This window comes from Abramis brama (assembly GCF_963993115.1).
Source record: "Abramis brama genome assembly, chromosome: 24".
NCBI classification, from domain to species: Eukaryota; Metazoa; Chordata; class Actinopteri; order Cypriniformes; family Leuciscidae; genus Abramis; species Abramis brama.
Genome location: NC_139986.1, coordinates 1,817,701 through 1,840,200, shown reverse-complemented (window position 1 = coordinate 1,840,200; position 22,500 = coordinate 1,817,701). Strand labels below are relative to the sequence as shown.

The 22,500-nt window shown below is 42.1% G+C and overlaps 2 protein-coding genes across 3 annotated transcripts in view; both read right to left on the bottom strand.

Moving 5' to 3' along the window:
- impa2 (inositol monophosphatase 2) overlaps window positions 1-18,329 on the bottom strand; it is a 21,977-nt gene extending 3,648 nt beyond the window's left edge. Inside the window, exons 1-7 of the mRNA XM_084102327.1 lie at window positions 18,061-18,329; window positions 12,963-13,096; window positions 12,286-12,390; window positions 12,163-12,208; window positions 11,972-12,080; window positions 10,477-10,585; window positions 8,562-8,713 (exon numbers count right to left, since the gene is read on the bottom strand). Of these exons, the coding sequence (XP_083958453.1) occupies window positions 8,562-8,713; window positions 10,477-10,585; window positions 11,972-12,080; window positions 12,163-12,208; window positions 12,286-12,390; window positions 12,963-13,096; window positions 18,061-18,120 (715 nt within the window). The 5' untranslated portion in view covers window positions 18,121-18,329. The remainder of the gene's footprint in view (window positions 1-8,561; window positions 8,714-10,476; window positions 10,586-11,971; window positions 12,081-12,162; window positions 12,209-12,285; window positions 12,391-12,962; window positions 13,097-18,060) is intronic.
- A 1,890-nt stretch (window positions 18,330-20,219) lies between these two features.
- Window positions 20,220-22,500, bottom strand: part of stk17a (serine/threonine kinase 17a) — a 51,089-nt gene continuing 48,808 nt past the window's right edge. For both annotated transcript variants that reach the window (XM_084103242.1, XM_084103243.1), the window contains 2 exons: window positions 22,306-22,485; window positions 20,220-21,327 (listed from right to left, as the gene is read on the bottom strand). In XM_084103242.1, coding sequence (XP_083959368.1) covers window positions 21,114-21,327; window positions 22,306-22,485 — 394 coding nt within the window. In that variant the 3' untranslated portion in view covers window positions 20,220-21,113. The remainder of the gene's footprint in view (window positions 21,328-22,305; window positions 22,486-22,500) is intronic.

Genomic DNA, 22,500 nt, shown 5'->3' with positions numbered 1-22,500 from the left:
CTGGGTTCTGGAGATGACGACTCGGCTCCGCTGCCTCCCTCTGGGAAACCAGCGCTGCCCGAGCCAGATCCAGAGATGGCATCTATGCTGAAAAGGGCCGCTGAGGCGGTAGGGCTCGTCTGGAATCCTCCACCGTGTCCCGAACCGTCTCGGTTGGATGATTGGTTTCTCGGGGCAGGCCGGGCTGGTTCTCAGCTCGCCGCCCCAGTACAGCCGCCCCAGCAGACCCACCCAGGCCTCAGCGTGGACCCGGCCGCAGACAGCCCGCTCCAGACGCTGCCAAGCCAGGTGGCAAGCGTCAGCACAAGTGTTCCTGAGCGGGCCACTCAGGGATGGAGGAAGGAGCTCTTGGAGATGGTCACAGATCCACTCCCTCCCCCCGGTGGAGGGCCAGGTAGAGTTCTTTGTTTGTGTGTGTCTGTTCCGCCACTGGCTCCCAAAAGAGCGGAGCCAGCGGTACCTACTAGAGCCGCAACGACGCGTCGACGTCATCGATTACGTCGACACGCATGAAATGCGTCGACGCGTCACATTAATTATATGATATTTTGAGTAATGGCGGCTTCTGCTCCCGCTGATGGTGAAAACGACAATCTGGCTTTATCACATAAATCAAGACCACGATCATCAAGTATGGGAATACTTCAAACTACGCCCAAACAGAAAGGTGCTTTGTTCACTATGTAAAGCTGAAATGGCATACCATGGCAGCACAACTGCTATGAACGAGCATCTTAAAAGGAAACATCCTGTGACTCTGCGAACTCAAAATGACGAGCCAGCTGGGTAAGTAGTAGGCCTAATTATTACAGTGATTGGAGTTGTTGTTGCGGTCATACCTGCTGTGTTTCGGTCAAAAACGGATCGACGTTAGAGCTGAAGCTGTCAGGGGAGCGGCGCGGGAATATAGTTCTGAGGGCCGAGTGCGGGCGCGGGCGGTAATGCACTCGTGTGTGTGCTGGTTGCGGGAGAATAAAACGATTCGCGGGACTCCCGCAAAATGTAAATATCTACTAACTGAACATCTAAGAACGAATAAATTGTCATTCATCTGTTGCACAAAAGCAACAAGAACAACTAAAACAAAATAGAAACGCTTTACAGGCCCGAGTCTCTATCTATTTATAACATTTTTGCAGCGTTGAACAATTTAGCCAATCACAGACATTTGTGTTGATTTCTTGAACGCAATGGCCAATCCGATGCATTTAAGATAGAATCCCCTCACCGCTCAAAATGGACGTTTTGTTCAGTGCTGAATTCTGCACACTGGCAAAACATCTGATTATAGCAAACAAAGTGTAGATATTATGAAAGATTCATTGTGCAGCCAGTTTCACTGATAATAACAGAGATTTGTGAGCTCGCGATGAACTGAGATGTCAGCTTTTTAGGAATTATTAAGGGAGAAATCCGTCCCGCGCAGGTCTCTAATGTAGACTTTAAAAACAAATGACTAACGTTATATTTACATTAACAGTAGCCTAGGCTGCAATCTATTGTATGTGAACCTTTTTGCAGATAAACACAAGTGCATTTTCGGACAAGTTACTGGACAAGTTAATTGAGTAAATCATGCTCCCACTACAGTAATAACAGACTATAGTAAACAACACATTTCCTAAATAGGCCTGTTACTGTATACATCTTACATTTTTATGAAATAGTACCATTTAGGGATGGGGCCGATCGGTGCATACCTAGTACCATTAGTTCAAAATAAAGTTTAAAATGCTTCCTGTTTGCATATTTCATAATAAAATGACATAATTACCCTTTCTGAAATACAAATTTTTTTGTCATCATTCATAGATTTTATGTTAAATTAATATACAGATACACATTCCCTCTTCAAAATACAGCTGATATATTGTTAGCATTCATAGACTTCATGTTTAAAAATGTTAATGATGTTATTGTTGTGCTTGTTTTATTTCTCAGGAAGAGGCAAAGCTGCGTGCAAGATTTCTTCCATAAAAAGAGCGCAACTGTTTGCACGCCCCACATGGCCGCCGGACTTACCGATAGCATTCTGAACATGATTGTAAAGGATATGAGACCTCTTTCTATTGTAGAGGGTCAGGGCTTTCGTGAGATGATCAACGCGTTCCACCCAGGATACACACTTCCCTCCAGGTTCCACTTCACTAAGTTGATGGAGAAGAAATATGAGGAGAATTTTGAGAGAGTGAAAGCTTCACTCAAAGAAGTAAAAACCAAAATCACTCTCACCACAGATGCATGGACCAGTATTGCCACAGAGGCATACTTGGGTGTCACCTGCCACTTCATTAATGAAGACTGGGAGCTTACTTCATTCAACTTGACCACCATGCCACTTGAAGATCGGCATACAGCTGAAAATATTGCTACCTGGGTGGAAAAAGCAGCTGAGAAGTTTGAGATATCCATGACCAATGTAATCGTGGTTGTACATGATAATGCTGCAAATGTGGTTGCTGCTTTACGCATTTTGGAAGAAAAGCATGGGATTGCTTCTCTCAGGTGTGCTGGTCATACATTACAGTTGGTTGTCAACCATGCTCTAAAGGATCCCCAGATCAGCAGGGCACTGAGGGCTGCGAAGAGCCTTGTGGAACATTTAAAAAAAAGTGAGCTGGCCAGCACAAGGCTGAAAGCAAAGCAGCAACAAATGGGTACCCCTGAGCATAGTTAATACAAGATGTATCCGTAAGATGGAACAGTACTTTGCACATGATCAGCCGCCTGCTTGAACAGAGGTGGCCTGTGACGGCAACGCTTTCGGATCCTGATGTCACACCACAAGGGAAGCGCTTCCTGGATTTAAAAAGTGATCAATGGAGCCTACTTGAGGAAGTAGAACAAGTCCTGAGGCCTTTTGAGTGTGCCACTGTCTTCCTGAGTGGAGAGTCCTATGTGACTGTTTCCGCTCTACCTCCGCTGGTGAAGGGCCTACAGAAGTCCATAAAGAGCACCTTATTTGAGAATGCAGCTGTCAAGGCTTTCCAATGCGTTGCTGCACAAGAGATGACATCAAGATGGGAGAGGGAAACTAAATTTAGAGATGATGTAGAAAATGTATGTATTATTGCACCCAGATTCCGCAAACTAAAATTCCTGCAAGCAGAGGACATTGTAAAAGTTCACCTCAAAGTTCAAGGTCTTGCACTGGAAGAGAAAAGAAGAGAGAGGGAGCAAACAACTGAACATCAAGGTGGGGAACAGGATGACTCAGTCAGTGCAGAGAGGAGGCCAGTTTCTCTGCTGGATACTTTGCTTGGTTCGGATTCAGATGAGCACAGTAACGGTGAAGAAGACACTGGTCACGTCCAAGATCAAGATTCTCACAGCGAAGCAGTGAGGAATGAGACACTTGTGTACTTTGGTGAGCAGGCCATCCCAAAGGATGAAAATCCATTAAAATGGTGGAAAGAAAATGAAGCAAGATTTCCTTTTCTCAGTTGCTGGCAACATTGTGACAACAAAAAGAGCAAGCCTGACTTCAGAGCATGTCAACATGCTAACATTCCTCCATTGCAATGCTATTTGAGATCTTGCTGACATATATTGATATGCAGAATTTTTGTTAGATTATCTGCCTTTTTTTTGCAATTTGTCTGCTCCGTTTATAAACCGTACTCACAAATTCTCAAACTGTTCCCTTGGTTTAGCAAATCGTGCCCACGAGTTTCTAATCCGCGCCCTCAGATTTGTAAACCATGCCTTCAGTTTTTGCAATCTGTACCCACAAATTCATAAACCGTGCCTACACTTTCGCAATCCGTTCCCACGGGTTTGTGGCTCGCCCTCATTTTAGAAGAACACCAGGAGCTACGTTGTTAACGAATCTAATTGTATATTGTTCTATTGTGTATTAAGTGTAATACATCAAATTGTCTTAACTGCATCTGCATGCTTAAAGTGTAGCGGGTATGGGGTGGAATATACGATTGATGCACGTCATTCATATTAAATCATATATTCCACCCCATACCCGCTATAATTGAGAATCACTTTCAGCATGCAGATGCAGTTAAGACAATTTGATGTATTACACTTAATACACAATAGAACAATATACAATTAGATTCGTTAACAACGTAGCTCCTGGTGTTCTTCTAAAATGAGGGCGAGCCACAAACCCGTGGGAACGGATTGCGAAAGTGTAGGCACGGTTTATGAATTTGTGGGTACAGATTGCAAAAACTGAAGGCATGGTTTACAAATCTGAGGGCGCGGATTAGAAACTCGTGGGCACGATTTGTTAACAAGGGAACAGTTTGATAATTCGTGAGTACGGTTTACAAACTGAGTGGACGGATTGTGAAACCATCGCCATGGATTGTTTTTTTTTCTCCCACAGGTGACTTCCCGGGCTCTGTGTTTTTTTTTTTAATCTGTTCTGTTACTTGAACTGAGTGAAGTGAAGTTATTCAAATTAGTAACACAGTCCCCCAACTTTTTTTGCACTGTTTAGGTTGTGCAGTGTTTGTGTTGGACTTTGCTCCTTTAAACTAAAGGAAACATTTCAGGTGTTCTTTGCACTGTATTAGGCAGTGTTTATGTTGGACTTTGCTCCTTTAAACTAAAGGAAACATTTCAGGTGTTCTTTGCACTGTATTAGGCAGTGTTTATGTTGGACTTTGCTCCTTTAAACTAAAGGAAACATTTCAGGTGTTCTTTGCACTGTTTTAGGCAGTGTTTATGTTGGACTTTGCTCCTTTAAACTACTCAATGCCTTCATATTAATGTATTTTTTGCACAGTGTTTGGCAGAATTTATGTGGCATTGTTACATGATGCACTAAAGTGTTGTTTGCATTTTAATTCTGGCACTTTATTTTTTATACTGGGAAATTTCAAAGTATTTTTCAGAAAATGAATTAATAAAAGTTTGAAATACTTATGGTAGAAGTTGTGCGTATTATTTATTGTAAAGTTTGCCAATGGATAAATCAGCTAATCCAAAAAATAATCATTAGATTAATCGGAAAAATAATCGTTAGATTAGTCGACTAATCGAAGAAATAATCGATAGATTAATCGACAACAAAAATAATCGTTAGATGCAGCCCTAGTACCTACATTTTCAAAGAAAGAGCAATTCCCTCTGTTCCTGGGTCCCAAGAGGGCCAGACTGGCGGTGTGCGACCCTGTAAAGCCTTGCACTCCTCAGCTACCTCTTGTGTCGCCAGCCGGCAGTTGGGTTCGAGGACCCGGTCACGCCTTCTCACACACTCTCTGCCGTTATGTAGAGACAGCTAAGTGTTGCACCACACACTCAGACCCCGCTTCGGGCCGCCTGAGCCGGGTCCCTGTCCTCGACCTCGCTGCCTCACCCCGGGTACGTCTGTGGTACCTTTGTCCCCCTGGGCCGGTTCGTAGAAGCATTAGGTGCTCCCAACCGATAAAATCCACATCAGTTTATTTGTGCCCATGCCCTCCCAGGAGTCTCATACCTACTTTCACTTTTAAAAATTCCTCATAACCGCGCGCGCGATCTGCAGTCGTCGAGATGCTGAGGAGTTGAAGAAAAGAATAGCTAGTGGAGATTGTAAAGTTGTCGACAATACGTCATCAAAAATCAAGTCCAGTGTGTGGGAGAAATTTGGAGTTATCTGAAGAAAACAATATTGTGAAAGGCTTTGCTGCATTTTCGTGTTGGATAGCGGCAAATGTGGAACTTCATCGCTGAGGAATCTCGCAGATAACTGTGGTTACAAACCTAGCAGTGCTGTCGAACAGTATTTATAAAACTTAACATTAGTGCTGTAGCGGTGCGTCAACGTCATATTTTTTGCGTCGACGCTTCTTTATTATTATTATTATTATTATTATTTTTTACCATTCCCGGAGGTACAGCTCGCCACACACACACCGCCCCGCGTGTTATTCTGTCATGTTTTCTCCCTTTCTTTCCAAACCGCGACAAACGCCAGTCTTCTTTCTCTGCAGAATGTGATAAATCCACTCAACCAATCACAGCGCACCATTCCACGCATTGTAAACAGTAACGGTGGCGCTTTGAATGAATACATTTGACGGCATTGATGAACCTGTGGTGGATTCTGCCGAAGGGAAGAAACGTAAGCCATCGAAATCTAATCATTTACGTGAGGAGATTAACAAGATGAGGCACGCGGGAGGAAGAGAAATGCCGACTGTTTAGTTGCTTGTTCCCACACGACAGCGTCAAACTTATGTCGTATGCTGACACGTGAACCCCAGGGGATCTTTTAAAAAACTTTCAATTCTTGTACTCAGTCAACGAAAACCGAGCAGGACCATTTTACAGCTGATCGGCGTCAAAAAATATCAGAAGGTATTTCTTAGCGATGGCTGATTGAATGTAGCATATGTTTAGTCCAGTACGTGCCTGTATATAAGATTAGTATTGACCAAGTTCAGAGGCTGTCATGTGGATCAACTTACTTTGTTGTGTATTTTCAACAGTTTCAATATGAAAAATAACTTTTATATTGATTCAATGGATTAATTGCATTTTTAAAAAAAAAACGTGTCATGAATTTATTGCATTTTTGGGAAAAAATAATCTTTTTATAATAAATCTTTGAAAATCAAAATCTGGATTTGAATTATTTATGTTATTATAACCTAAAGATGCTATGTGAAAGTTTGAAACAGAAAATAGTGGTTTTAATCTTGCCACTTTCTTGGTAAAGAAAATAAATTTTTTATTCAAATTAATCAAAATGGATTTATCACGTTTATACTATATTATTCAGAAGTAAACATTGTAGCTGACAGCGTTTATGTCAGAATGTTTATTTTTAAAAACCACAACGGTTCGAGAGATATGCGAATAACAGACAGGATAATTAATTCAAATTAGTCGTTAGATTAGTCGACTAATCGATAAAATAATCGCCCGACTAATCGTTTAATAAATAATCGTTTACCCGAGCCCTACTTAACACTGTTGAGTATGTGTGGTGTGCAGGGCGTGTTTGAACCAAAAATTGTCAGTTGCGTGGCAGATATAGTGTTGTATCCGCGTCTGTTCGACTGGTAAAATGTGATGAGGCTACTCAGTTTTGTGGTAACGTGAGCCGTGTTCTTCATGTACCGGCCTTTTGACAGCTTCGGCTGAAGTTGTCCTTGTGTTAATGGTCGTGTAATAACTTCTGTATGACCTGGCAATAAACATTTTTGTAAGTGTGTCTATAATGTGATAGTCTAAACTGAATTTATTTCAGTTGCGGGTCGGGTGTCGGTTCTATTTTAAGCGGGTCGAGTGCTAATTTTAACTAGTGCTGCTGTCGGAAAACGGGTCGGATGCGGCTTTAAGCACCGCGAGGTACGGGCGGGTGCGGATTTACAAAATCAGACCAGGGTCGGAGCGAGGGCTGTCTCCTCCGCCTTCAAAATGTATGTTGCCTTTATATTAACACACATCATGATGCAGTGGATCCAAATCCGTGGGGAAGCATGACTTGATCGTCGGGTTCCTGAGGGGAGCAAGGAGACTGAGTCCGTCTTGCCCCCCCTTTATACCTGCTTTGGACTTATCCCTGGTGCTACTGCACTCCCTGTTTTTAAAGAAACAGTTCTCCCAGCAGAACGCATGTTGAACTTACTGATCTAATCTGAATAATGATTTTTATGTACAGTAGATTTATCAAAGCTAACATCAAATAAAATGAATAAAACTTTAACCAAACAATACGTGAAATGAATCGCAGGTGCAGCTTTTATTATAGCACTTTTCATAGCACTATTAAAGTTCAGTATGCAAACACTGAGCTATATTAACATCCTACAGTTTAAACATCCTACTTTTAGTTACAGTTTATACACAAATATTACATTGTGTATGAGAACATGTAAATGTTTACATTTTCATCATGTGTGCCTCATTGTTTGATTAAGCAATGAAGTTTCTCACCTTCGAGTTTTCAGCGTTTTTACTGAAATATTAATAATAATGAATCAGGAATAAAAGCCCTTATTGTTTAAAATCCTACATTATTAATGAATTACACACTTGATAAGAACATAAAGGAAGATTTTCCACATGAGGTCGAGCGCGTTCCCTACAACACAAACACAGAGAGACATCAACACACAGCAGCACACTCACTTATACACACACACACACGAGGTCGAGTGTGTTCCCTATGACACATACACAGAGAGAAATCAACACACACACACACACACACACACACACAAGGTCGAGGGCGTTCCCTATGCCACAAACACAGAGACATCAACACACACCAACACACACTCACACACAAGGCTGAGTGTGTTCCCTACGACACAAACACACAGAGAGACATCAACACACACTCAAACATCATATATATATATATATATATATAACTAATATAATATATATAACAATATATAACAATATATAATACTAATATAATAATAACCTGTGGTGTCGATGACGACTCCTCCTGCCTCTCTGATGATGTAATAATAATAATAACAATAATAATAATAATACTAATATAATGATAACCTGTGGTGTCGATGACGACTCCTCCTGCCTCTCTGATGATGTAATAATAATAATAACAATAATAATAATAATACTAATATAATGATAACCTGTGGTGTCGATGACGACTCCTCCTGCCTCTCTGATGATGACGGCGGCCGCTGCGATGTCCCAGCAGTGAAGACCAAACTGGTAATACGCCTCCGCAGACCCACTGGCCACGAGACACAGGGAGAGAGTCGAGCTGCCGATGATCCTCACACTGCGGGTCAAAGGTCACATTTACATAACAGACTGTATGCAAGTAATGAGGTACTGGAGGCTGTGCTGTATGGTGAATCTGAGGGTGTTGTTAGGCTCGACGCCAAGCGGAGTCAGTCGTGACTTATTCACGTTACAGCACTAGCCTCGAGTACTTTATAGCTTTTATATAACGGTTACCACACAATACACATATTAAAGCCAAAAATATGTATTAGTGCAACTTAAAAATCTCTAAAAGCCTTCCTTCCGCTGGAAAAAATAGTCCCTGACCGAGAACAGCAACAGAAGTTACATACATTATTTCTCCATTAGATGGAGACAAAGACTGTCTTTATGAGTGAGTCAGTCAGTAGAGAAGACTTTTATATTGAAAGGACTGAAACTTGTGAACACGGAGAAGCAAGACTCAACTGATAAATGGCTAACTGTTAAAAGGACAAGATATCGCAGAGGACATTCAAACAGATTTTTTATTACGAATATATGACTGACCTGAAGGAAGATGCTATATCTACTGTAAATGCAGGTACACTCGCTTACGATCTCTCACAATACTCTATACGCTTCAATGAACAATATCAATGAGAACAAACATGTATTTCAGTTGCTAAGAGTGGTTGCTAGGGGTGTTGTGTAGGGATACAACCGTTGGGTGAAGCGGTTTATCGTGAATAAAACGCAGCTATTGACCAATCAGAATCAAGGGCCGGAACTAACAGTTTTATAATACTACATACACACTTATATTGCACCATAAGTGACATTTGTGGATGAGATACGAGAGACTTATGCCGGGAACACACGGATGGGCGACGGGGCGTCACACATGACACAACATTTCAATAGGAGGAATCTCTGCCTGCTCTACAAACTACACAAACTCCATCACTGAGAGTCACTTCTTGAGGATTTCATATGAGAAAAACTCTCGTCATATATAATAAACGCACAGAAACTCAAAGGTCTTCACCGCAACCCGTCAAAATAAAAGTTCGGTTTAACTTGAAGAAATTGTGACAGAAATATATTACTGTTGTACAGAATAATTTAGCTACATCTAAATGTAATAATAATAATAATAATAATAAATTATTAAACAATTTTTTTAAGGAATAATCACAATTTGACTTTCATGTTTTAATTATAAGCTGTTGTGCAGCTTTGACAAAAAAATAGTTTAATTTCATATGATTAAATTATAAATGTAATTAATGTTTTACGCCTTCATTTGATTGCCAGAAAAATGTAAATACACAACACAGAATTTATGAAAAAATAAAATAAACATTTCATAGAATTTTTTAATTATTAAAATTGTTTTTATGAATTCAAATAGGTAGATGTTTTTTGATTATTACAATTTAATTAAACCGCTAAAATGGAATCCAGAAAACTTAAAACCGAAAAGACAGAATTTTGTAAAAATATAACAGAATAATTTTTTTTTTAAGTATTTCATTGGGCCCTTCTAAGTGTTCTTCTAAAATTTAACAACCATTAAAATGAAGTCCAAAAAATTAAAACCCCCAAAAAATGAATTTGGAAAAAAAAACGGAATTTGGGAAAAAAATAAAATGGATTTCATGTTGTATATCATGTTGCACTGAAACAAATGGTGTAGGATTATAGTAAATTTGATCACAGAGAAATGGCAAGTTCATTTTGAAGTATAAAGACTCAATTAATTTTCTTGTAAAACACACTCCAATAATCTTGCTTATGTGCAACTTTGAAATGTGATTTCTCCCAGTGTGGCCGTACCCATGAGTCGGTGCGCTCAACATTTTCTTCATATTTCCCAGGAAGATATCCAGAGTTGCAGGATCTCTCTTGGCCCCGATCTCAGTCAGAATGAGGGCCTTGGACACATCTGACCGAGACACGAAACACATCATATCATCACATACTGTAATCATGTCTGCAGCATTTACTGTACGGTGGAATTTAATTAGCAAAGGCTTGTAGCAAAAACATGCCAATAAAGTGAGATTAAACCCATAAAGAGCATTCATATTTTTAATGAATTATTTAAATATGCATTTAACTTAGAGTCTGGGGTCTGTACGTTTATACATATATATATACACACACACACTTTTATTAACCAAGGATACATTACAATGTTTAAAAGTGACATTTATAATTTTATAAAATGTTTCTGTTTCAAATAAATGCTGTTCTTTTGAACTTTCTATTCATCAAAGAATCCTGAAAAATAAAATTTATCAGTTTCCACAAAAATATGAAGCTGTTTTCAACATTGATAATAATCATAAATGTCTCTTGAGCATCAAATTATCATATTAGAATGATTTCTGAAGGATCATGTGACACTGAAGACTGGATCACAGGAATAAATTACACTTTACTATATATTCACATAGAAAACAGCTGATTTACACTGGAATAATATTTTAGAATATTATTGTCATGGTTTCCCTTGTTTTTTTGTGTTATGTGACTTTTATTTTGAAGTTTCTCCTGTGTTTAGTTCCTGTTTTTTTTTTTTTCTATAGTTACTGTTGTTTGTTACCATAGTGATTGATTACTATCACCTGCACCTTGTTATCGGCTTTTGTCGGCGTTGTTTCCCGTTTGGTTTATCATCTTTTCCTGTTTGGATTTATGTTTCTCCTGTTGGATCTCTTATTTAGATTACCTTTATTTGTTAAATACTGCTGTAATGAGATCCCCGTCCCTCTGCCACACCGTAACAATTACTGTATTACTGTATTTTTGATAAAAGATAAATGCAGAAGAGACTCTTTCAAAAACTTTCTGACCCCAAACTTTTATACAGTAGTTTAACAATGGTCTAATCAGCATTCAGGACCGTAACTATGTGTTTTATAATTCAAATCAGTTCTACTTTGCCATTATAAAGCGACAAATTGATTATCATTTATTGAAAAAAATAAGCTTGCTGACCTTTTTCTTTATTTTTATTTTCATAGTTTCTGTTTTAATTTTAGATTGTTTTAGTAATTTTGTTTTGTGTTTTTGTCTTTTTTTTTTTTAATGTGAGTTTAGCTTTAATTTATTTGTATTTAATTAATTAATTATTATTATTATTATTATATTTATTTTTAGTTTTCTTAATTTGTCAAGGAAACATTTATAGTTTAACAATGGTCTAATCAGCATTCAGGACCGTAACTATGTGTTTTATAATTCAAATCAGTTTTACTTTGCCATTATAAAGTGGCAAGTTGATTATTATTTATTGGAAAAAAAATAAGTTAAATAATTTGCTGACCTTTCTCTTTGGAAACCTGTAGCCGAACCCCATTGCGAAAGGCTCCGTGTCCTTTCCTGGCGGTGTACAGCGTCCCGTCGAAGCAGTGGTAGATCACACCAAACTCCAGCTGACACACACACACGTTTATTCACACACACTTTATACTGTACATGCACATCATCAGTCATTGGGATTCATCCGTGCTTTACCTCTTTCCTCACAGCGAATCCGATGCTCACCGCCACCATGGGAAAACTGCAAGCCAAGGATTGTGTGTTGGGAATATATTTCTCTGATGATTTAAACACAGTATAAGGAGACGCTTCTGGTACCTGTGCACGAAGTTGCAGGTCCCGTCGATGGGATCTATTATCCAGGTCGGGCTGTCGGTCAGCTCACACTTCACTCCGGCGGCAGACGATTCCTCTCCGATAAACCTTTCAGTGACATCATGTGACACACAACATCAACATTACACCAACAGTTATTACTAAAGAATGGTGAACATTAAACAGTGTGTCGTGCCTTTATAGAAATCTTCTACAGGAAAATCATCTTAATTTGCAAAACACTTCATTATCATGTTCATATAACCTGATATTTACATGGTAATTCAGTCTTATTTTAGAATTATTTAGTATCTTTTTTTAGTATTATAGTATCAATTTATATGCTGAATTAGCTTTTATTTTTTATATATTCAGATTCGACTTTAATATTAGATTAAGTGTTAGTAATTTTGCCCAGCAGTTTGTCTCCTCTGGCTCTGTCAAGGCGACCTGGGGTGTGTTTCCCGAACCGCAGCGTCACTCGCTGCTTCACTACTATAGAGCGATGAGAAATCATCTATAGTCAAATTATAAAAACTATAATTTTAGTTTTTGCCTCTAATATTTCTAGTGTATTTTATTGTACTAGTATTAGTTCAGAGTAAGGACAGTGTCAGCTCAGTGTGTGTGTGTGTGTGTGTGTGTGTGTGTGTGTTTGTGTAACGATCCTCCAGATGCACCTGTGATCAGGGAATCTGCTCCTGAGGGTGGAGATGATGAGCTCCTCCACCTGCTGATCCGCCTCCGTCACCAGATCTGTGGGAGTGCTTTTACTGCGCACACACTTCTCTTGCTGCACCGCACACGCCACCACCTGATGGAGGACACACACACAGACACACATCTGATGGAGAAGACACACTCCACCACCTGATGGAGGACACACACACACATCTGATGGAGGAGACACACTCCACCACCTGATGGAGGACACACACACACACACACACATCTGATGGAGGAGACACACTCCACCACCTGATGGAGGACACACACACACACACACACATCTGATGGAGAAGACACACTTCACCACCTGATGGAGGACACACACACACACACACATCTGATGGAGAAGACACACTTCACCACCTGATGGAGGACACACACACACACACACACACACATCTGATGGAGAAGACACACTCCACCACCTGATGGAGGACACACACACACATCTGATGGAGAAGACACACTCCACCACCTGATGGAGGACAGACACACACACACACACACACACACACACACACACACACACACACATCTGATGGAGAAGACACACTTCACCACCTGACGGAGGAGACACACACACACACACACCTGACGGAGGAGACACACACACACACACACACCTGACGGAGGAGACACACACACACACACACACACACACACACACACACACACCCCTGACGGAGGAGACACACACACAAACCTGACGGAGGAGACACACACACACACATCTTACAGCAGCACCACACACACACCTGACGGAGGAGACAGACACACACACACACACACACACACACACCTGACGGAGGAGACACACACACACCTGACGGAGGACACACACACACACCTGACAGAGGAGACACACACACCTGACAGAGGAGACACACACACACACCTACCTGACGGAGGACACACACACCTGACGGAGGAGACACCTGACGGAGGAGACACACACACACACCTGACGGAGGAGACACATACACACCTGACGGAGGAGACACACACACACCTGACGGAGGAGACATACACACACCTGACGGACGAGACACACACACACACACCTGACGGAGGAGACACATACATAGACCTGATGGACGAGACACACACACACACCTGACGGAGGAGACACACACACACCTGACGGAGGAGACACATACACACACCTGACGGACGAGACACACACACACCTGACGGACGAGAAACACACACACCTGACGGAGGAGACACACACACGCACACACACACACCTGACGGAGGAGACACACACACACCTGACGGACAAGACACACACACACACCTGACGGAGGAGACACACACACCTGACGGAGGAGACACACACACACACACACACACACACACACCTGACAGAGGAGACACACACACACCTGACGGAGGAGACACACACACACCTGACGGACGAGACACACACACACACCTGACGGAGGAGACACACACACACACCTGACGGAGGAGACACACACACACACCTGACGGACGAGACACACACACACCTGACGGACGAGACACACACACACACACACACACACACACCTGACGGACGAGACACACACACACACACACACACACACACACCTGACGGACGAGACACACACACGCACACACACCTGACGGAGGAGACACACACACACCTGACGGACAAGACACACACACACACACCTGACGGACGAGACACACACACATACCTGACGGAGGAGACACACACACACACACCTGACGGAGGAGACACACACACACGCACACACACACCTGACGGAGGAGACACACACACACCTGACGGAGGAGACACACACACACACCTGACGGAGGAGACACACGCACACACACACACCTGACGGAGGAGACACACACACACACCTGACGGAGGAGACACACACACACACCTGACGGAGGAGACACACACACACCTGACGGAGGAGACACACACACGCACACGCACACACACACCTGACAGAGGAGACACACACACACCTGACGGAGGAGACACACACACGCACACACACACACACACACCTGACGGAGGAGACACACACACACCTGACGGAGGAGACACACACACACCTGACGGAGGAGACACACACACACACACCTGACGGAGGAGACACACGCACACACACACACACACACACCTGACGGAGGAGACACACACACACACCTGACGGAGGAGACACACACACACACACACACACACCTGACGGAGGAGACACACACACACACCTGACGGAGGAGACACACACACACACACACACCTGATGGAGGAGACACACACACACCTGATGGAGGAGACACACACACACACACACACACCTGTCGGAGGAGACACACACACACCTGTCGGAGGAGACACACACACACACACACACACCTGACGGAGGAGACACACACACACACCTGACGGAGGAGACACACACACACCTGACGGAGGAGACACACACACCTGATGGAGGAGACACACACACCTGATGGAGGAGAGACACACACACACCTGTCGGAGGAGACACACACACACACCTGACGGAGGAGACACACACACACCTGACGGAGGAGACACACACACACACACACACCTGACGGAGGAGACACACACACACACATGACGGAGGAGACACACACACACACACACACACCTGACGGAGGAGACACACACACACCTGACGGAGGAGACACACACACACACACCTGACGGAGGAGACACATACACACACCTGACAGATGAGACACACCTGACGGAGGAGACACACACACACCTGATGGAGGAGACACACACACACCTGACGGAGGAGACACATACACACACCTGACGGACGAGACACACACACACCTGACGGAGGAGACACACACACGCACACACACACACACCTGACGGAGGAGACACACACACACCTGACGGACAAGACACACACACCTGACGGAGGAGACACACACACACACACACCTGACGGAGGAGACACACACACACCTGACAGAGGAGACACACACACACCTGACGGAGGAGACACACACACGCACACACACCTGACGGAGGAGACACACACACACACACCTGACGGAGAAGACACACACACACCTGACGGAGAAGACACACACACACCTGACGGAGGAGACACACACACGCACACACACCTGACGGAGGAGACACACACACACACACACCTGACGGAGAAGACACACACACACCTGACGGAGGAGACACACACACACACACCTGACGGAGGAGACACACACACACACCTGACGGAGGAGACACACACACACCTGACGGAGGACACACACACACCTGACAGAGGAGACACACACACACCTGACGGAGGAGACACACACACACACACACACACGCACACACACACCTGACGGAGGAGACACACACACACACACACCTGACGGAGGAGACACACACACACCTGACGGAGGACACACACACACCTGACAGAGGAGACACACACACACCTGACGGAGGAGACACACACACACACACACACACACGCACACACACACCTGACGGAGGAGACACACACACACACACACCTGACGGAGGAGACACACACACACACACACACACACCTGACGGAGGAGACACACACACACACCTGTCGGAGGAGACACACACACACCTGATGGAGGAGAGACACACACACACACACACACACACCTAGCCTGGCTAACGTCAGACCTCGTCTCATTGAGACATGGTCTGGGAACCACATGTTCATTTTCTCGTATTTGAGGCGTGGTTTACGAATGCCCAGAGCCGTTTATTGGGCGCTACGGATGTCTATCAAATGCGCCTGTACGTAGCTCATAGCCAATCGTTTCAACTATACCAGATGACGTATGTAGAGCGACAGAAATTCGACGAGGAAGAAGACGATGGGTCAGAGATTTATGTACACGATGGCGTTCAGCGACTAAACTACTTAGAACACTATCTAAGACTACATCGAAAGGTAGCTTCGCGTCTGATGCCATGTTGGATCCACAGATATAAACAAACTGCTTCGGTGTGTCGCATAGACGTCGTCATCGTCTTGCTGCTCCCTCCCCGTTCTGTGATTGGTTCCCTCGCGGAGGCGAAAATCTGGTCCATGGTGTCCAGGCTGCCTAGCAGAGTGAATAAAATCGCGCTGCGCACAAGGCAGCAACACACACCACCACCTGACAGAGGAGACACACACACACCTGACAGAGGAGACACACACACACCTGACAGAGGAGACACACACACACACATCTCACAGCAGCACCACACACACCACCACCTGACAGAGGAGACACACACACACCTGACGGAGGAGACACACACATCTCACAGCAGCACCACACACACCACCACCTGACGGAGGAGACACACACACACAGACACACGCACCTGACGGAGGAGACACACACACACACACACACCACCATTCTCAGTCAAATTTACATGTATTGATGACAATAATAGACTATTATTACTATAGTTATTTATATAAATGTATAATAATAATCAATCATAAACTACTTTTGTTATTATTTATATTAATTTATATTTAATAATAATAATAGACTATTATTACTATAACTACTTATATAAATGAAAAATTATTGATAATAATAATACAAATTATAATATTGAACAACGTTTGTATAATTATAAAAATAATGATATTAATAATAATAATAATAAGTATTGTCCTAATGCTTCTACACAGGTTGCATTAGTCCACCCTGGTCAGATAACAAGCTTTATCATGGTTATTTAACAGGTAAACAAGGAAATGTCATCAGTCGAACAGATCCTATAGTTTATTATATTTTATAGTGCTTTGACTATTACAGAACAGGTATCAATACTGATTCATATATAAGCGCTGCTATAATGCGGGATTTGTGCTGGACTGATTAAACACAGTCGCGTGTCAACATGCTGATACAACAACAAGGAAATACCGGGTAAAACAGCGCAGTGTTTATTAACTGTACAGCTCGTCCTTTAGCGTTTCAGCATTATAACTGTTAGCTGGATATGATCGTTATGGATGAGCATAACTGTACCTGCCCGGCTCTGCGCGCGACCCGCACGGCCTCATCCAAACACTGGGCCCAGTCCTCCATCGGTAACACGCGCGTCACGGGAATCCGTCAATCCGCCGCGTCAGCGCATCTCCCGTCTCTCTCCCGGTGCTCTGAGGTCCGGTTCCGTGTTCACGGGCAGAGCACCTCACGGGCGAGGCCTACACGACACATCAATGACACATCATCACAGCGGAGCCGCGAACACCCGCGATCACTGGCGCTTTAAATGGCAGAACACTAACGTTACTGAGATATACGCGCTAATTCTGTAGATTTAATACAGATTTTATTAGTTTACGTTTTTAGCTATACAATATGTTACACCAATTTACCAACAGATACATGTATGTTAATATTAATAATTATAGATTTTTTAAAAAGCAAAACCAAATAAATGTGTTTGAAAAGCTCAAAACAATTGCATGACGTCACGCAGCAGAGGGCGCCAAAACAAAGGCCATCTCCATTAGACCTTCTCGTAGACTGTGATGACGCGCTTATAAACGGTTATCCGCATCGTGAATCATGCAGAGTTTTTATGTATTTTCATTTTTTAAAAACTGTAAGCACATTTATATCACTAAACGCTGATGTGAGGGTGTTTCTAATACAGCTGCTATGGTGGGAGTAATGGTACAATCTTTCTTTATTCTGATTGCCGTTATCAATCAATCAAAAAATTTTTTACTCTTTTTGAAAGTTGTGAAAATATGAAAAAACACACAATATATATATATACCACAAACACTCACACACACAGACACTCACACAGATACTCGCACAGACACACGCACGTCGCACGCACACACACACACATATAAGCGAAACAACCACAGACACACACACACACACACACACATATAAGCGAAACAACCAGACACTCACACAGACTCTCTCTCTCTCTCTCTCTCTCTCACACACACACAGTCAGGGGAACAACCACACACACGGACACATAAGGGAAACAAACACACCCCTACATATATTTTTAATGTAGTCTCTCTTTCACCGCTATAGTTCACCCAACTATGACAACTTCTGCTTCTGGGAAACCCGGAAATGTGAAAAGGGTCTCTTTTGTTTACTTGTTTGTGGACTTCTACTTGGTTGTTCAAAGTCAAACCAAGCTGTGATTTTTTTCATGGTTCCCACACCTTGGTTAACTTCAAATTCAAGGACCTTTCAAGGACTTTCCAGGTCCAATACCCTCAAATTCAAGGACTCAGTGTGGGGACACATTTCCAGAGAGAGCAAGGTTACATCGTTTCCGTGGTTTCAGACTATTGCAATGTTTCACGGTGTGTCTTGTGAAACCTTGAGGTTTCATCATAGTAGTTTGTGAGCGCGTGAACGTCATGGCAACGTACAACACATAGTAATACTTAACGTAACGCGTAAATGCGCGTAACTAACGTAAATCAAGCAAGCTAGTGCGCATTGGCCACGAAGTGTTGGCGAAATAACATATTAACGGACCGGAGGGAATAATATGGATTTTTTCCCCAGAAAACTTCTTGCACAAAATAAATTCAAGCAGTTTTAAGGACCTGTATCTATGTGTGTTTATTTTTAAAAACTTTCCAGGGCTTAATTTTTCTTTTCTTTTTTCAGATTCACTTTCAAGGATTTCAAGGACCAATGGGAACCCTGCTTTTTTCTTTTGAATTCCACACATATCCCAACTTCCAGACAGATACAAATAAAATAGGTGTCTAAAGCAATCACACTTCTTTTGATGACGACAACAACCCTAGGCTTCGCACACTACACAGAAAAAGCTGTCGCGTGTGTGAGCCAATCAGAAATCTTGCTGGCAGCTCTCAGCCAATCACGCGAGTTAAGGGAGGGACTACATGCTTGCGTCGGAAAAATCGTTTACTGCAGCTTTAATGTTGTATATTTAATTAATTGAGCTGTTGTAGTTTGAGATAATTTGTTATATTTCTCCTCTGGTATTTATACGCTTATAGTTTTTAGCAAACAACTGCCAAATAGATTGAATTATAACTCCAATTTTACACCTTGCGTTCAGGTGAACAGCTGATTGTGCATGACATTTATTTAGATTCAGAAAATATATTTATTTTTCATCATTTCATTCATCATCAGCAATCATCATAATAATGAGGGAGAGTGAGTGGCCTTCAAGACAAATTTTTATTTACAGCATCAATACAGTCACTTGGAAATTTGTTGCCATTAAAATATTCTTTATAGTGACAAATCAATTTACAGTTATAACTCTAACATGAGTTAAAGTAAACACACAGAAAGACACATTTTCTTCATATATATGTGTAAATGTAAGTGTTATTGCTGTGGAAATCTTTACCCAGGAATGACCTGAACATACAAAATGGCTTTTTAAACATGACACTGAAATACTCTTAATATAAAATTAGATTAATTTACATTTAATTCTGGATTGCAGAAAAAACAAACAACATTAATTTTGTACAAACATGTCAAAGGCAACCAGAAGACGACATCACGAGAAACGTTTATGACCCTTATCATCGAAATATTGAAGCATGGCACCAAAAGGAACTCGAGAGAACGAAAGAGCGCGAGAGAGTCACAGCAAGGCTTCGTCTTCAGGAACGCAACCATGTAAATATAAAGCAGCACGAACAGAAACAACAGAGACGAACACAACATCGTTTGGCTTACAGGTTCAGATCGCGAGTGAGGACAGCTGTAGGAACTGATCAGTTGACCCAACTTGTTTTTTTGTAAACCCGTTGCCTTAAAATTATTAAGTAAATAAACGTCTTAATCGAAAAAATTAAGTAATGTGGAATTATCAAGTTCATATAACTTCATTTTTTCAATTAAGCATTAAGTTTATTTACTGTAAACCCGTTGCCTTTAAATTATTAAGTAAATAAACTTGAACTTGACCATTACACTACTGATACATTACTTCATTTTAAGGCAACGGGTTTCCTCAATTTGTTAAGTGAACTGAACAGTTTTTACAGTGAGGAGGCCGAGTGATCGTGTGTGTGTGTGTGTGTGTGTGTGTGTGTGTGTCAGTAGATGAATCCTCCGGGAAGCGTGGAGAAGGGCTCCTGGAACTTGAAGCGTTTGGAGATGGCCTTGGGGTCGGGGGTGAAGGAGGCCATGACGAAGAGCTCCTCCTCCTCTTCATCAGGGCTGACGGGCTCACAGATGCTCTCCTTCAGGTCCTGCTCCTTCAGCTGAAGCCACTGGTGTTGGAGACAGTCTTCAGCGGTCGCTCGGCTCCTGTACACACATCATCAACATCAGAAACATCCGCAACATAGTGACCCAATATGTGTAACCCAACGGTTGGGTTAAAAAAAAATAACCCAATGTTTTTTTACCAGAAACAACGTTCACATCACGCATTGAAGTTTCACATTTACTGCATGTTCACTGTTAAGACAACTATCTTTCATAAACTGGCAGTTTATTAAGACTTTTATCTAATCAACATTATTTTTAATGTTTTCATGAATATAGTTTTAATTTGTGATCAATGTAAAAAACAACAACAACAAAAAACCTGAAATCATTTTGGAGGGAAAACAATATTAAACATTTCAGCCTGTTTGATTAAATTGCAGAAAAGGTATGAATATATCAAATTATATATAAATATATATAAAACAGTGTTATAATAAAACAGATTTGGGGTCGATAACATTTTTTGTTCTTGAAAGAGCCTCTTCTGCTCATCAAAGCTGCATTTATTTAAATAAAAAATACAGTAAAAACAATGAAATATTATTCCAGTGTAAATCATCTGTTTTCTATGTGAATATATAGTAAAGATAGTAAAGTGTAATTTATTCCTGTGATCAAAGCTGAATTTTCAGCATCATTACTCCAGTCTTCAGTGTCACATGATATTTCACATATATATTACAAACCATCATACATTTTATTTTTCAGGATTCATTGATGAACTATTGATCTAAATAATACTGTAATAACGGTGTGCCTGAGCTGACACGACTCAAACTCAGAAATGCACACTATGTGTGACTTTAACAAACGATCCCCAGCCACCCCTGAGCAAGCAAGCTGCCTGCGTTTATTAATATTTGTCTGTGTTCTAAGGACTAGATTACAGCGAACTGGTGAAATGCTGATCAGCTTGAGCCATGAGCTCGTGATGCGATCGGCCCGAGTCCTCTAGAGTTTCATGACTGAACTAGATATTTATTTGAGATAGAAGTCTTTATAAGCGCGTCTCACTCAGGTTCTTTGATGAGCAGGGACTTGATGAAGTGGATGGCGGATTCGTCCAGCGTCTCGAACTCTTCCTCGGTGTAGCTGACGTTAATCTGAGAGATGTTGAGGAACGTCTCCTGCTTATCGTCGCCCAGGAACGGAGAGATACCCGTCAGCATCACATACACGAGGACACCGATGCTCCTATCAGAGAGAGAG